Source organism: Miniopterus schreibersii, assembly GCF_964146895.1.
Source record: "Miniopterus schreibersii genome assembly, chromosome: 7".
In the NCBI taxonomy this organism is placed as follows: Eukaryota; Metazoa; Chordata; class Mammalia; order Chiroptera; family Miniopteridae; genus Miniopterus; species Miniopterus schreibersii.
Genome location: NC_138108.1, coordinates 38,111,227 through 38,127,545, shown reverse-complemented (window position 1 = coordinate 38,127,545; position 16,319 = coordinate 38,111,227). Strand labels below are relative to the sequence as shown.

General features: G+C 41.1%; 1 protein-coding gene across 2 annotated transcripts in view; it reads right to left on the bottom strand.

Annotated features, from left to right (window-relative positions):
* PDE11A (phosphodiesterase 11A) overlaps positions 1-16,319 on the bottom strand; it is a gene marked incomplete at its 5' end in the record, with an annotated part of 257,674 nt that overhangs the window by 20,014 nt on the left and 221,341 nt on the right. For both annotated transcript variants that reach the window (XM_081141813.1, XM_081141814.1), the window contains 2 exons: positions 9,612-9,695; positions 13,128-13,202. In XM_081141813.1, the coding sequence (XP_080997939.1) occupies positions 9,612-9,695; positions 13,128-13,202 (159 nt within the window). The remainder of the gene's footprint in view (positions 1-9,611; positions 9,696-13,127; positions 13,203-16,319) is intronic.

Sequence of the window (16,319 nt, the reverse complement as noted above, 5' to 3'; positions counted from 1 at the left end):
GGAGAAGAGGGAGAGGTAGGCCTGGCAGAGAGAGCTTGTGAGTAAACATTAGTGGAGCAGCCATTTAGAAAATGGCGAGTGGCCACTTGTGACAAGAGCAGAGGGCACACAGGAAGGAGGGAGAGGAGGTGAGCATGGGAAGGTCCTATGTGCCAGCTTAGGGTTTTTCCCTCTAGTAATGGTGAGGGAGAGTCTGAAGGACCCGCATTCAGATTTGCTCTTGGGAGATAAGTCTGGTGTTAATGTGGACGATGGAATTGAGAGGTGAGCCTGGGGAGGGACTGCTGAGCATGACAAGGGTCACAGTGGCAGCAGCTGGCATTGGAGACAAAGTCAGGAGAGCCCCCGAGAACAGGGAACCTGAAGGAGGAAGAAAAAGCATGGATGAAAACTCGAAAATAGAGAAGAAAAGAAGCAGGCATTTGTTCTTGTTTTATAACATTTTCTGTCTTTTTGACAATATTAGAGGTTTTTTGAAGTTCTTTTTTTTTTTTTTTTTTTGCTTTTACTGTGTGCTCTGATTCCTTTCTCTTTCATGTTTTTGACTTGCTTCCATTCCTTCACCTTGTAGGCTTTCCTCAGACGTACCGAGGCCCTTATCTGTTTGCATATATTTAAGTGCAGGCACCTGAAGACTTGGTCAAGGCAGATGTGAGGCGGGGAGGGGAAGAGGGAGGAGCTGTGACTAACTGGACTTCATTTTAAGGGCATCCTGCCGAGAGTCGACTCTTTCATTGAGGGCGTCCCAAATGCAAGGCCACGAACTGTGAGGTCCACCCCCCGCGAGTAATTGGCAACATCACCCACCTTGACGGGTTCAAGTGTTAGATCAAGGACAACTTGACAGAGAGTTTTTCTGAGAAAGTCTTCTATAGCAACCAGCTAAACAGAGTCTATTAGCCCATTCAGTCCTCTAGGAACTGCCCTCCCTGGAATCTCTACTCTGGTCCGTCTCCTTCCCCCTGAAGCATTTAGAGCTTTATTTTGTATATGGGAGGTTTAGCAAAGTAGAGCACTGCTGTACAAAGAGAATCACCCTCCACTTCCTCAGGGCTGAACACTGGGAAAAAGCAGCGAAGTAGACTGAGAGAACTTGGCTATGAAATTCTGGATCTGCTACGTATTAACAACTTCACTCTGATTAAGTCCATTAGCTTTAGGTTTCAGTTTCTTCATATGTAAAACTTAGACCATTAGACATTATAGGATGCAGAATGAAGTACTTTCTTCCTTCACAGAGTTAGGGGCAAATTTAATTGTGTATATAAAAGCACCTTGTAAACTTAAAATTTTAAGCCCTTATCCAGTGACAAATACAATCTGCTTAAGTCTGCATAAAGATACTCCTGTATCAGTAGGACTCTGATACTGAACCTCTTCCCTAAAAACTCATTCTGACAGAAGTCTCTACCTCCATCTGACTCTGGCTAACAACAGACTCACCACTGGGCTGCCACATTGGTTGTTGCACGAGGTGGAGAGAGTGGCTCTCTCTGATCACAGTGCCATATAGCATCTGCTTGCTAAATGGAGGCCATGTGACTTGAGTGACTTGCTTAATATTTTTACAGCTACAACGCAGATAATTAAATATGAGTGGTGACAGCTGAGGATTGAAATGGTGCCTCCTTGAATTCTTGTAGAACATGCTGAGAACAGTCCTGGGGGTTGCTGGGGAATGGCATAATAAGAGCGCTTTGTCTATCTCATGCCTCACTTCCCAGGAGCTCAAGCAGTGCTGACCCTCCAAATGCGCATTAAAGTGCAGAAAAGTTGAAAGGGCACTTACAGTGCAAAAGACCCAATCTTTGAAAGAGGCCTTGATTCATTTCCTGGTTTTAAAAAAGGCAGTTTTCCTTCTCTGTCTCTCTCCTTTCCCTCCCTTTCTTCCCCCCCCCTTCCCTTTTTCTTCTGAAGGGAGTAAAAAACGAGAGCTCCATATCGAAGAGGTAAATTAGCTGTTAACATAGGCCTAGAGGAACTGGGAAGAGACTCAAGTAAAGACCACATGCCAAGCCTTTTATGGACTTGGGGTAAAGCGACTTCTAGCTTCATGATTCCAAAGTGGAGACACTTTTAAAAGAGTTATTTATGCTGATCAGCTGGACAAGGAGAACTAGATTTTATCTTAAATTCTACCTTCAAAAGCCCTATTAGGGAGTGTATTATCTCTCCTCCCAACCCCCCCAGATTCCAGCATTTTAATATGGATTCATGATGGCAGTTTTGAGCTCATAAAATGCATATGAATAGGAATGGATTAAATGCTACTGTATAAAGAAGAGGTTGTTTTATTTTTAGTTGCAGGAAATAAAATCAGTGAAAATCCATTTCATTTATAAAAATGTACCTAGAGCTGGTTGCTTTACCAAGTAAAACTTGTTTTTTAGAGGTGGAACATTACAAAATATAAACATCCTGGCATGTCAGGTATTCAGGAAGAACTCTGAGATGTAGCCAAGGGTGTGAGATGCCTTCACCGGCCACATATCATTCACGACACAGGAAGTGACATGAACTTCGATGTCCTCTAGTAATGAGCCCTCTGCTATTCAAAACTTCATCCTACATAGCACATAATTATTTGATGTTTCTATTGATAACTGTTAGGTACTATAGGATCCAAAAAGTCTTCCAAGTCAAAGAAAGATTAATTTTAATCATGATAAACTTAGTGTGCTTTATTGTATTATAATTTCTTGAAATCATGTATACGATATATAATATAATTTTTTGAAATCTATGTATATGTGCTAGCTCTCTCTATTAACTGGAATATTAAAATAACTAGAAGACTACAATGCTGAATAAAAGAAAATTTCATGTATTTCCTAGTTGAAACAGTCAAAGCCCTGAAAAATTCATGGCTATAACCTGACCTTTTGCATTAGAATTAAGGGACAATTCAACCACAATGAGAATTAAACCACTTTCTAAAAGATATCATAGGCCATAGGCTTCAGATCATGGGCGAATACAACAGCGCATGCTCTGATGAAAGGCTTTATATATTTATAGGCGATCATTTAACATGACATTATAACCCAACTTCGTACATTCATTCCACTGCATGTAATTAATTCTGCGGTTCTGCATCCCATCACTCACTCTTCTGTTTCTTCGCTCATTTGTTGAGCAAACAGTAGTGAGCGGTTTGTGCTGGGACTGTGCTAGACGCCAGGGATACGGTGGCCCCAAGGAACTAGTCTAATGTGGGAAAGACGCGGACAGGTAGAAAGATAATCGCAGTGCGAGTGCCACGTGTGATTGCAGAGGGAAGGACAGGGTGCCGGAGAATCACTGTGGGGGATAAAGGGTCAGCAGAGGAGATGACAGCTTGGGCGCCCATCTTCCAGGCAGAGAGAAGGGAGAGGGAGCTGTGGGCACGGGCAAGGGGGATGCACGGCAGGTGAGTGAGTCCTGTGCGCTGGGCAGAGTGCATGGGTGAGGGGGTGGGCGGGGTGACAGATGAGGCCAAGAGGCGGGGGGTCTAAAAGGAATTTTATAGATGGTGGTAGTAATCTGAGGTTTTTAAGCAGGGGAATGCCAAGGTCCAATTTTTTTTTTTAAAAAAGGAAGTCATTTTGGCAAAAGTTTGGGAGACAGACTACAGTTGAAGGGCTTACAAACTACATAAAACTGACACTTTTGAATGTATTTTTCTTTCGTTCATATTTGACTACATAGTACATGGAAATTTTTGAAGTAAACAGGTTTTACTATCAAGACTCAGATTTTACTATCAAGACTCAGGTATAGTATGTGTAACATGGACAATATGTTGAAAATATTAAACCAATGTATTTTCATTCGGCTTGAATGGTGAGGCTTGTGGCTCCCCAAGCATTAGCTGACTGATTTCCCTCCTTTTGAGAAATGGCGGTTCCCAGTTGGAAATAGGAAGCTGTCCTCATTCAGCTCTGAGAGAGAATAACCCTCAGCTGCAGCTTTGTGTGGTGAGAACGGGGCTTTGTAAGTCCCAGGACTCTCCCTACTCAGAAGCAAGTCTGGCTAAGTCGGATCATCAAGTTTTATTACAAAGCTCTAGATGGAGAGCACAGAGGAAACCGTACAAGGGCAGTTCCCATCCAATAAGAAAAAATAAATTTTAAAACTTTCCCCTGTGGCAGTTAGGGAAGGTGGGAAGCAAGGGGGAAGGAGGGAGAGAGAAGAGAAAGAGGGGAGAGAGAGAGACAGGAGGGGGGATGAGAGAGAGGGAGGCTGAGATCAGAAGACAGTATCCAGGCTCCGTGTTCCTTGGGTCAAAGCCTGGGGTGGGAGGAGAGCCTGAGTCTTGAATCTCTGAGCCTAGTTCAGGAAAAGGACAGAATTTTCCTAGAACAAGTGAGCATAACCCAATCAGCATATTAGAAAGGACTGGGGAGGTTGTGTGCACAGCAAGGTGAAGAGAAAATAGCTGGGAGTTCATCGGTGTCCCACAGGGGCTGAGTAAATGGTAAGGGAGCAGCTGACTAGAACTGCCCAGAAAGGTGCTGGGGCTGCCCGAGAGGCCACGACAAGGACACAGAGCTCAGCAGCCAGAGCTAGTGGCCAGGCCTGCACAAAGTGCTCCTCACACCCACCCCCACCATCACATGGCAGCCAGCATGGCATCACACCCAGAGTCACACTGACACTGACCAGCTGTCTCTCAGTGAACCCAGTGACACCCAACAGGCAGCATGGGTACTGGGTCCTTCTCCCCCATGGTCACAGGATGGTCCCAAGGAGAGCTGAGCCCCCTGGCACCTAGATGTCAGCTGGGGAGAAGAAATAGCTCTGATTGGGAAGAGTCACATTTTATTACTCCCAAAGGCCTGTTTTAACCAGGAGAAGTTGAGATATAATTTAATTGTCAAGTTTAAATACCAGTCCCTGAGTGCCACCCCCATCACCAAGGAAAGGCGGAGCCAGATAGACAAATTATAGAGACTATAGAAAGTTATTTCCTCCCTTCCTCCCTCTTTCCTTCCTTCCTTGAAGTTTTTGAGTCATATGATGTCACTTCATATATGTCCCCACTTTGTAAGGACAGGTGAGAAATCATCCCCAACTATTCTTCCTCTCATCTGTAAGAATACTGAAGGTTGTAGAGAAAACATTTATAGAAACTGTCAATTGTATCCATTTTTTAAGTATCTCACAAAATTATTCTTCTCACTACCCACATCCCATTCCTTATAGGCTTTTAAGAGGAGATGATCTTATATTCTAACTAGTCACTCAGTAGCTCATTAGTTAAACTTTATTAAAAAAAATTGGACCCAACCCTAACCCAAGTCATGAATCATCTGGGGAACACTGCGTTGCTTTTAAGGTGTTTTTATTGGTGTCTAGAAAAATTGTCTTGTAGTAGTACCTTCAGTTTGTCAATGCTAATCCCCAGTCTCTACAATTTCAAGTTTTTTCTCCCATCTTTCCAAGAGCATATTCATAATTGCATCAAGTGGAATTTATTTTCCAAAACAACCGTTACAGCTGAAGGCAGGAAAAAGTGCAAAGTTACTATAATCGTAACATCAGAAGCCCTACCTGTTGCAGGAGCCCCATGACATTTTTATAAAGACACGCTACTCTTGCCAAACTTTTCCCTCTTTTAATAGAGAGAGAGAATTACTCTGGCTAGATCCTGTCCAAGTCAAGCCCTTTTGCATTATCTATGGAAAAAAGTCCACTCCGACATCAGGACCAGTTTGAGATGAGCTGAAAATCTGATGATGCTCATAGAAAATTAAGTCCCTTAATCCTTAACAAACAGAAGATTTATAATGCCTCTGTGCATCATTGAAATTCTAGGTACGCTGAGGTTTCATTAAGTTGAGAATGAAAATAAAGGGCAAAAACTTAGCCTGTTACTGCACAGAGAAGCTCAGTGTGACGCTGGGACATCGGGTTTCTGTTTATCCCTAAGGCTGGCGCTGCAATGACTTCAAAGTTTGATGGTGTCTTTTTTTTTATTTTATTATTTCTTTTTTTATTTTTTTCTCTCTCCGAAGATGCTGAGCAGCAGGCTAATGGATGCCCAGCAGGGTGCAGAGACAGCGGAAAGCTGGGAAAGCTCGGGAATCAGATGTCAACGTGTTCCTCCCAGATACCCTGCTAGGACAGAGCCAGCTAGGCAGGGCTTCCGTCCTCTCCGGGAACACGCTTTGCCGGTTCCCTGCCCACTCTTGGCTCCCAATATGCTTCCTGATTAAAATGCTGTCACATAAATCATGACTTCTGCCTGTTAGGACCATTTTCTTCTTTTTTTTTTTAAAGCAAAGTTTGGAACCATAAGATTAAAAAGATGAGCATGTTCTGGAGGATTATATATTCACCTATAAACATGTCCTGTCTCCCTATTATGAAACTATCCCTGGAGCTGGGACTGTGCTCTGAAGCTGCCTCCCCCGCCCACCTTTACTGCGACATTTTTATGCATTTTCTGTCAGTCACTTTCAATCAATCTCTAGAATACTGAGGTAACTTCCTAATGTGTAGATTTGGTGGCAGGGGCAGGGAGAAAGGGTTCTCCTTGTTTCACCTCAACATACTCACAAACTGGCAGTGTTAAAGGTAATGGGCAGCCAAAAGGAGCCTGTGTGCTTTCTGTGAGTCCCCCTCGGCACACCAATAAGCAGGCCCCCGGGCACCCGAGGCCAGCTGTTACCTTTACCCTTCGCTTGGAGGAGAGACCCAACTCCGCAAACCCGAGCGCGAGCGGCACTGCGTGATCTATTTTACTCTTTGACAGGCTCAGTCCTTCAGAAGCCCGAAGTAAAACCGAATGATCCAGTGAAAGTAGTAAAATCAAAAGCCGTATTAAAACCACATTTGTATCTACTGCCCAGCTGCATCGCCGCCCTCCCCCACCAAACTCAGGGTGAGGCTGGGCACCCAGCAGCCTCGGTGGAGGCCTGCGCCGCACCCTCTCCGCGCTGCTCCGCCTGCCAGGGACTCCAGCTCTCCACGAGCTACCCTCAGGCGCTACGAGCCTCTTGCCACCTGCCCCTGCCCCATCTCCGGGTCAGGGCCCTGGCCATTAAAGGAAATGAAAGGGGCATTCTTTGTCTCGTATGTCCTGTTCTGCTTCCCTTTGCCCTCTGCCACGGGGACTTAGCACGGCCACAGCGGATTCTCTTGCACTGTCATTTAGACCATGTAATTTCGGATTCAGGATCCCTGCCACCTGTTTACTTTCCCACTTGCCTTCTATCCTCTCAGACCCTTTACTAATGCACTTTGACGTTCAAAATTCTAAACAGCAACCCAAGTTCCTGCAAACATTTTGCCTCAGTAATCAGTGTCACATCAGTGACTTTTCTGGCTTGGTGGGTAATTTCCAAAAGGTTTGTGTCTTCGCACTAACGGCGATTCCTTCCCACTGATTGATTCCATTTCAGTTCTGAAGCACCAACGGTTATGTTCGATTATCTAGTTCAATGATGAAAAATTCACTGTGAAAGATGGAATAAAATAGGGACTTTCAAAGAGGATACTTAAAATCACTCTACAAAGTTTCAGTTTGTGGGCTCTTTGAAATGTTGGTTTCAAAGCCTTGTGGAGAATTTACGAATGAAATCCATGGGATCATTTTTAAAAGTTAGTGATGGTAAGGAATTCAAAAGAGAGCATCGTTTTCACGCTTTGTTAAATAAGAAGATACGCAGCAGGTATAACACGAACTTTTATACACGGCCCCTTCTACACAGCTCCCCCCACTTAGTCCAATAAGAAAAGATAGGAGGCGGACTCTCCAGCGGAGGTAGCGGAGGTAGAAAGCCCATCACACCAAAACCAAGGCCCGGGGTGAGCAGCACACAACTCTAATTTGGTGGTCCTGCCACTAACATTTCTATATGTTGATTCCCTGAGGGTAAAAATAGCACGTGTATCTAACCTTACGGATAAGTGGTAAAGTAAAACAGATGTGACATGTCAGGAGTAATAAATAATGTGATATGGTAATATCACTCTCTAAATTCTGGAAATTGTTATTTTCAGTTTAAACTCAAGTAACTTCCTCTTTAACCTGAAGATTTCAAAGTGTTCAGTAGGAAGTAAAAGATAAGCCAAATGATTGTGAATCAGTAATGAAACAATTAAATTAACATGAAAGGGCACATGAGAGCCCTTTCTAGCATTTACTATAACTAATCAGATGGGAAGGATGTGTTGACTTTGGGTTCATTACAAAGCACCTTTGAAAATCAGTACCAAAAATATATCAGCTCCACAAATACATGCCTTCAACCTCTTAATATTTACCCACATAAAAGGAATTTATTAATTGCAAGAATAATTTATTCATCCCATTTATTGTCTAAATGTGTATAAGAAACTGAATAACATAAAAAAAAATTCAACATGTCTTGTCAATGTCAATTTAGCAAAGGAAGGAACCTGACCCAACAGCTGCCCAGCTTATTCAGAGACACCAGGATCAAGGATGGAAGGAGCAGACAGAAAGAAATGAGAGTTGAGGAAAGGATATATCATTCTTGATTTGTTACCCAATCTTTCATTATTAAGTAAAAGAACATTATATTCCAATTATTTTAGATTATTTTAGATTATTTTAAACTTTGACTTTATACGATCATGTATTGAACGGATAACATAAAACAAAAGATGAATTTACTTTTGTTATTTATAATCATTAAAAAATTACACGTCTATCTTCAAGACAATATTCTAAGTTTTGTTTTGTTTTTGTTTTTTAGGTTAATGTGACAGGACTTAGCAGTTCCTAAAAGTGCTGAAAAACAAGTGGTAGATAAGCCTGAAACTTAATGATTGTGAGGTCCTTAAAAAACAATACTGAGTTTTTAATGGAGTTACACAGAGTGAGAAAGTAAAGCCGTTTTGCTTTCCCTGCATGTGTTTCTCATTTGAAGATAGAAAAGAAGTTCAGTCTGATTGAGCTAGGTGGGGGGTAAAGAACTTGCCAGATTTTACACATGAGAGCAAGTGCTTAGAAGTAGAATTAAAAGCCAGTGTATACTAAACTGTGAATGGTAACTGATGCCAGCCTTAATCCATACTCAGAAAGTGGAGTGTGGGCATTCAAAGCCCATGGCACTTGTCCCGAACATCAGGTAGCAGAGCCAGAAGCCATTAGTGCATCTTGCTCAGGATTCAGTGGTCGGCATTTGTCAGGTGCAACCCAGAGAGAGGGATTTTAAGATGGAAGGTGCTTCACAAAACTCTGTGGCCCGGACCATGGGGTCAGACCAGAAAACCATGAATCATGGAACCCTCATGATATTAATAAAAGTAAAAGAAGAGTTGTAAAAAATGAGAGCTCTCTCTGAAGAGATATTATCTATTAGGCTATGGCTGGATACTTGTGTTCCATGGGGCACAGTTTGAGAAATACTGAGAAAAAAATATTATCCCTGATTTATAAATGAGGGAATTGAGGCCCATGAAGATTATGTCCTCAGGTCTCGGCCTTCTAGTGCCAATTTTCTCAGGGTGTGATCAGAAATCTGAGAAAAGGTCAACTGTCACCATGGTTCTTAGAAACATACACACCCCAGGAGTCTCCTAAAACTAAAGTTGAAAGTACGGTACACACACTCTTCTGGCCCAGTCAGGACACACAGAACCCCCCGAATCGTGAGTACCTGATACAAAGGCATGCAGATGCTATCGATCCACTCCAGTTGCAACCGAGGCAGTTCATCTTTCCGGTTCCGGTCAAAAATAGCCTAGGATGGGGGGGAGAACCTTGCTTTATTACACCGGAGAGTTTTACAGGTGCTTTGTCAAATCCTTTGCCACAATGACCCAATTTTTACCAACTGAAAACTTCACAAATCACAGTCAATCTTTACACGTACTTTCTTTTCCTTTATCTATGATGAGAAATAAAATATCTTCACCTCTTTTATGAGATTTGTAAGCGAATTTATTTGAACTTTATAGCATGCAACTCCTTAGGGCCAAAAATTGTCTCTAGATACCGGTAACTGTCACTAAATCAAGTCATCAGGTCACTGGGAAATGGGTACAAGTCAAGGGGAAGGGGATATGTTTTATTGCCACCAAAACAATGCAGGCTTCTATTTTTACAGCAAAAGAGGGTGGGATAGACTGGAATAGATCTTTAAAAGCAATTTCATTTTAAATAGAAATTATTTGTATGAATTTTTCAGGGTGGGGTGTTGGTTTGGCAGTTCTGTGTGTTCTTCAATAAGGTTCTGTCTTCTTTAATAAATTCCTAATTTTTTATCTATCATTGGATGGGTTGTTTCCACTTTTTGGCTATTATGAGTAATGCTGCTATGAACATCCATGTACAAGTTTTTATTTGGATGTATGTTTTCATTCTCTTGGGAATATATTTAGAGGTAAAATTTCTGGGCCATATGGGAGCTCTGATGTTTAATGTTTAGAGTATTTGCCAAGCTGTATTTCAAAGCAGCTGCATCGTTTTACATCCCCACTGGTAATGTATAAAGTTCCAATTTCTCCACAGCCTTGTCAACTCTTGCTATTGTCTGTCTTTTGGATTATAGCCATCTTAGTGGGTGTGAAGGGGTCTCTCACTATGGTTTTAATTTGCATTTCCCTGATGACTAATAATTTTGAGCATCTTTTCATGTACTTATTGGATATATGTATAAAATGTCTATTTAGATCCTTTGTCCATTTAAAAAATTGGGCTATTTGTCTTTCTATTGTTAAGTTGTGATAGTTCTTTATTCCAGATAGTAGGCCCATATCAAATATATCATTTGCGAATAATTTCTCCCATTCTGGGGGTTGTCTTTTCAGTTTCTTGATAGTGTCCTTTGACACACAAAGCTTTTAATTTTGATGAAGTCTAGTTTATCTATATTATCTTTTTGTCTCCTGTAATTTTGGTATCATATCTAAGACACCTTGCCAAATCCAAACCAGAAGACTTATCCTTGTTTTCCCTCTAAAATTTTATTGTTTTTATCTCCAACATTTAGGTCCATGATCCATTTGAGGCTATTTTGGGATATGGCAAGAGATAGGGGTCCAACTTCATTTGCCTGTGACATCCCATGTTCCCTGCACCATTTGGTGAAAAGGCCACTTTCCCCCATTGCATTGTCTTGACACCATTATCAAAAATCAGTTGACCATAACTGTAAATAGGGTTCATTTCTGGACTAATCACTTCTTAATAAATGTTTGATGAGTGGAAGTATGAGATAGCACACTTTCTCAGGCTTTCCCTTATAGCATTTTGCACCTTATAACTGATTGTTAGTGGTTACTAACAATCAATACGGAATGTCTGTATTTCCCACAAGTTGACAAGCTTTTTGAGGGCACAGATGCACAGTGCCCAGCTTCATGCTTGCAACCTGGAGGTGCTCGAGCACATTCTGTGGCTCTCAGACCATTTTCTTCCTAAATATCAAGGAATAATGAACACAGCAGGTGCCACCTCTGGGTGCATGCCTTTCTGGACACCTTTGGAAAAGCACTAAGGAGGGATACCTCTGCCACAGCAGCCAGGAGCCAGTCCTCAGCTGTGTTACATAGCCTTTTGTGAGGAGAGAGTAGCGTTTAGAGCGATCTTTCCCCCACAGAATCAGTTCCATTTATGTCTTCAAAAAGTGCCTCACCTGAGCCTGCTAAGGCTCCTTAGTGCTGTGCCCCTGCATTGGCCAGCTCGCCAATGCTGACAACCGACCGTATATTTTTCTTTTAATTAAATGACCTGTGGTATTGCTGCACTGTAAACCCTTCAGAGGAGGCCTCTGAAACCATTTTTTAATGAAGGGAAAAGCTTTTATTTGAAAATAGATAGATAGTTGAAAGAGATTTGGGTTGTACTAGGTTTTACACATTAACTATGTATTCCAATTTAGTATCTTTACTTTTATGACCAAATTTAGTATCTTTATTTTTATGACACCAGTTTGTTTTCAAAATAAATGCATATTTTAAAAACAGTATAAATATATGTTGTTTTGGAAACTAAAATAATTGGTGAGTGTTTTAACCTATTCTGCACACTTCATAAAATGAAATTATATACTATGTGGTCTTTTGTGACTGCCTTCTTTTACTTAGCATAACATTTTCAAAGTTTATTCCTGTAACATGCATCAGTACTTCATTCACTTTTATTGCCGAATGATATTCCATTGTATAGATGTACCACATATTATTTATCCAGTCATCAGTTGATGGGCATTTGGGTTGTTTCCACGGTTTGGCTATTGTGAATATTGCTGCCATGGAGTCTTCTAACCTTTCATAGATGAGCAACAAATTAAGAACAGCCCAAATTAGTAGGACTGTCAGTTCTGACCTCAAGTAGGTAAAACTATTTAAGCTAAGAGCTAGTTCTGCTGTTTTTCCCTGCCTTTAAATGTCAGCAAAGAAAGGAGGTCTTAAAATAGTCAAAACTCGATTGATTAGAATCCTCATAAATAGACATTCTTGATAACTGACACATTTCCTGAGCTTCACTGAATCTACTGTGCTGTGCCAGGCAGAATACTTTGCAGGGTTCTCAGTGTCATTGGGTTTTTAGCTAACCATTCATTAAGAATAAAGAAGCCGCCCCTGCTTGAGGGTGTGACCAAAGCATTTATATCTTTTGTATCCTGATGAGTAAAAACAGCACCATCCGGGGCCTACAGTAAGCATCCTCAAATCATATTTGAATGGAGGAATTCACTATAAATAGCATTTCAATCAGCAGAACCTAAACCCCAGGTGAGACTTTTCATTTTGCAAACAGAGAATAGAAGCAGATTTGCTTTTGAGATTTTGGAATGTTCAAAATTGGAAAATAAAATCTTGCCTACCCGTTATTTATGGGCTGGACAGCTTGCCTTTAACTGTTTTTTCAGCCCACATCTGAGATAGCAGCCCCGGGCTCTGCGTTATTCAAGCGCCACTCCGCAGGTCCTCCCTGCGCCTCCTGTCCCCCTGTGGGTGCTTGGAAATTCTTGGTAAGTAGCTCACCACTCTTAATCAGAAACCCGGGAATAAGCGTTTAGCATCTAAGCTTAATTAAAGTTTTAAACCTTCAGCAGTGCTTCCTTAAATCCGGTCTTAATTTTTCTCCCTTTCAAGTTGTGATTTGGAGTAATTTAAAAAAAGTCACTCAAAAGCATAGATACATCATAATAAAAGGACGAACTTACTGAAGGAGTGAGTTTGAGTTCTGATCTCTCCCGATCTCCTTGTTCGAAGAACTCACTGGTTACAAGTTCGGCCACCTGAAACATGTGAAGATTTTAATTTATGGCTCTGTGTAATTTAGCACAAGACTCAGAAGTTATTTCTGGTTTATGTGTATGGCAATTATCTTCAACACAGACAATCATTTAAAAAGCTTATGAGGAAGTACATTAACCTTTTGTGTTTGAAGGTATTACAGAAATTAATCAATGAAACGGATTTCCTTTTAATCAGAAGCACTGTGCAGTGTTATTTTTAGATGTTTGCCAGTAGACAATTTCCAACAGCATGAAGAGCTGGCATATTAGGGATGAAGCACCTGGGTTGCTACCTTCAAAGTAGGAAATGTTCTTATGCATAAAATGAAGCAAATAATAACCTAATAATACTTTGTTATTATATTATTAAAATATATTTGTAATAATACTTTAGCCCACTTTTGGTTGTTTCTATGTAGATCCTTCACACTGTCGCATATTTTTATCTTAACCTGGTTTACTCTTGCCCTCACAAAAACTCCTTACCTGCCTCGCCCTACCAGTACCTGTATGCACTCTGGAAGGAGTAACCCCGGGGCATGCCTCTGCTTCCTGCTGGAGCGCTCAGTCAAGGGGCAGGACTAATGCTAGATTCACTCCTCACAGCAGGCTTTTACCATATATTGTGATATAGTTTGAAGAATGTGATTTGCTCTTCAGGCTGTGCGAATCTATGTACTAAACGTGTTCATTTATGGTAGGTTCTAGTTGGTACAAGCACAATGAAACAGCTATTCTACCCTGAACCATAGATATTTGCCCAGAGTAAGAACCTATGTTTTCTACTTTTCATCCATTAGTGTGGATGATCAGAAGCTACTGATGACTGCCAAGCTAAAGGACTTTCTTTTCTGAGCCCTGTGCTTCTAAGGGTAGCTTTATGGGAAGCAAACTGATATAACAGTAAGGTGCTGAACAGGTATTTGCAACAACTGTGGTATGAATCTAGAAAATCTCTGAGATGAGCTAGCTGGATTTACAAAATATTGGAAGAGCTGAAAACAAATCCTAGACAACCTGATGACCAGAAGATCTGGATCCCCAGACTAACTTTTCCCAGTTCTAGGCTCTTATAAAGGTAAGGTTCTTAGGCCTGGCAAAGACTACAATGGCTTATTTTGGTCAAGTGCATAGAATTAAGATAATTAACCTAAGTATATCTTTCAAGAGCTTTGTCAACCATAAATTGGAACATTCATAAAACATAAAAACATCACACACACACAAATCTGAGAGTAGCAAGTATACAGTCATTTATAAAAAAATAGTTCAGATTTTAAACATTAAAAAAATTCAATAGCTTAAAATAAGTTGGAACTGACTCAATTTTTCCAGGACTTTTTTCACTGCTCTGCTCTCCAGTCTGCCACTACCTTTCACTTTAGTACTCAGGCCTATCTCTTCTGTCTCTGGCCTTCTTTTTAGAGAATAAATGGTCCCCTAAGGGCCTGGCCTTATTTATTCAGTTCCCAGAACTGTCCCTCAGATTGCTCTGAGGTGGGTCTTTTGCACTAAAGAATGTAAATGTACAATTAGGTCACCCCAAGGTGGGAGTCCTGCATAGGTCTGTAGCCCCTGGAAAGCAAATAAATTAAAACAAAATCTTGTCTTTGATCTTGCCAAAGTGGTCCCGGGTATCTCCCTGGTGCTTCTTTCACAGCTCAACTTGTACCACTGTTTTCTTTGTACTTAAAACCCCAATCAGGAACATTAAGTGGCTCCTGATGGAATTTTGTACTAAAGAAGGAAATTGAGATGCTAATCAGGCATTGGGGGATCACTGGGGAAACCCACATGCTTACAATCATGTCTGTGAAGAAGGAAAAGTGGAATAGACACCAGTAAAAAAAAAAAATTGAGAGGGAATTTAAAAATAAACCAACCAACTTCCAGGAAATTAGAAATACATTTATCTTTTTATTTATTTTTAAAGATTTTTTAAAATTGATTTTTAGAGAGAGAAGAAGGGAGAGGGAGAGAGCAAAACATCAATTGGCTGCCTCCTGCACGGCCCTGCTGGGACCAGGCCAGCGACCCTTTGGTGCACAGGATGATGCCCAAGCAATTGAGCCACACTGGCCAGGCCATTTATGTTTTTAAAAGAAATTTCCATTGTTTTGGTCCAAATGTTTCCTACAATCATAGAAATGATTATGTTTTTAAAAATACCTTAACCTATTCCATTTAGAGACAAACACAAATGAGATCTCCAGTTTAGAGGTGTGGCAAGATTTCCGATGGAAACATTTGGAGAAGCATGGCTTTGTGTTTTATTCCCTTGAACTCTTGAGTTTCTGTACTTATCAGCAAAAGTTCACACCCTAAAAATAAAATAATATTTACATCAGTGATCAAAGACCACCATCAGAAGACCACCTACAAGTGGCCATTGGCCTCTTTGGTCTAAAATGTCAAGTAGAAACTTTTTCCTTCCTAGTACTTTAACCTGTCACTTTCCTGCCCCCAAGTGGGGCTGCTGCTCTGGTAGTTCTCTTCTTTCTCTTTCTTTCTTTCTTTCTTTCTTTCTTTCTTTCTTTCTTTCTTTCTTTCTTTCTTTCTTTCTTTCTTTCTTTCTTTCTTCTCTCTCTCTCTCTCTCTCTCTTTCTTTCTTTCTTTCTTCTTTCTTTCTTTCTTTCTTCTTTCTTTCTTTCTTTCTTTCTTTCTTTCTTTCTTTCTTTCTTTCTTTCTTTCTTTCTTTCTTTCTTTCTTTCTTTCTTTCTTTCTTTCTTTCTTTCTCCCCTCCCTTCCCTTCCCTCCCTCCCTCCCTCCCTCCCTCCCTCCCTCCCTCCCTCCCTCCCTTCCTTCTTTCATTTTTTTTTTAATATATCTTTATTGATTTCAGAGAGAGGAAAGGAGAGGGAGAGAAATAGAAACATCAATGATGAGAGAGTCATTGATCGAGCCTGCAACCCGGGCATGTGCCCTGACCGAGAACTGAACCCCGATCGCCTGGATCCCAGGTCGAAGCTCAACCGCTGAGCCACGCCCGGCATTTTACTGGGGTTCCTGAAGGCCCTGATGCATTATCCCATCATCCCTCACCCCACTCCATTTCCAATCTTCTCTATTTTTTCTGGTCCCCCTAACTTTCTCCCACTTTCCACCTGTCCACTGCCC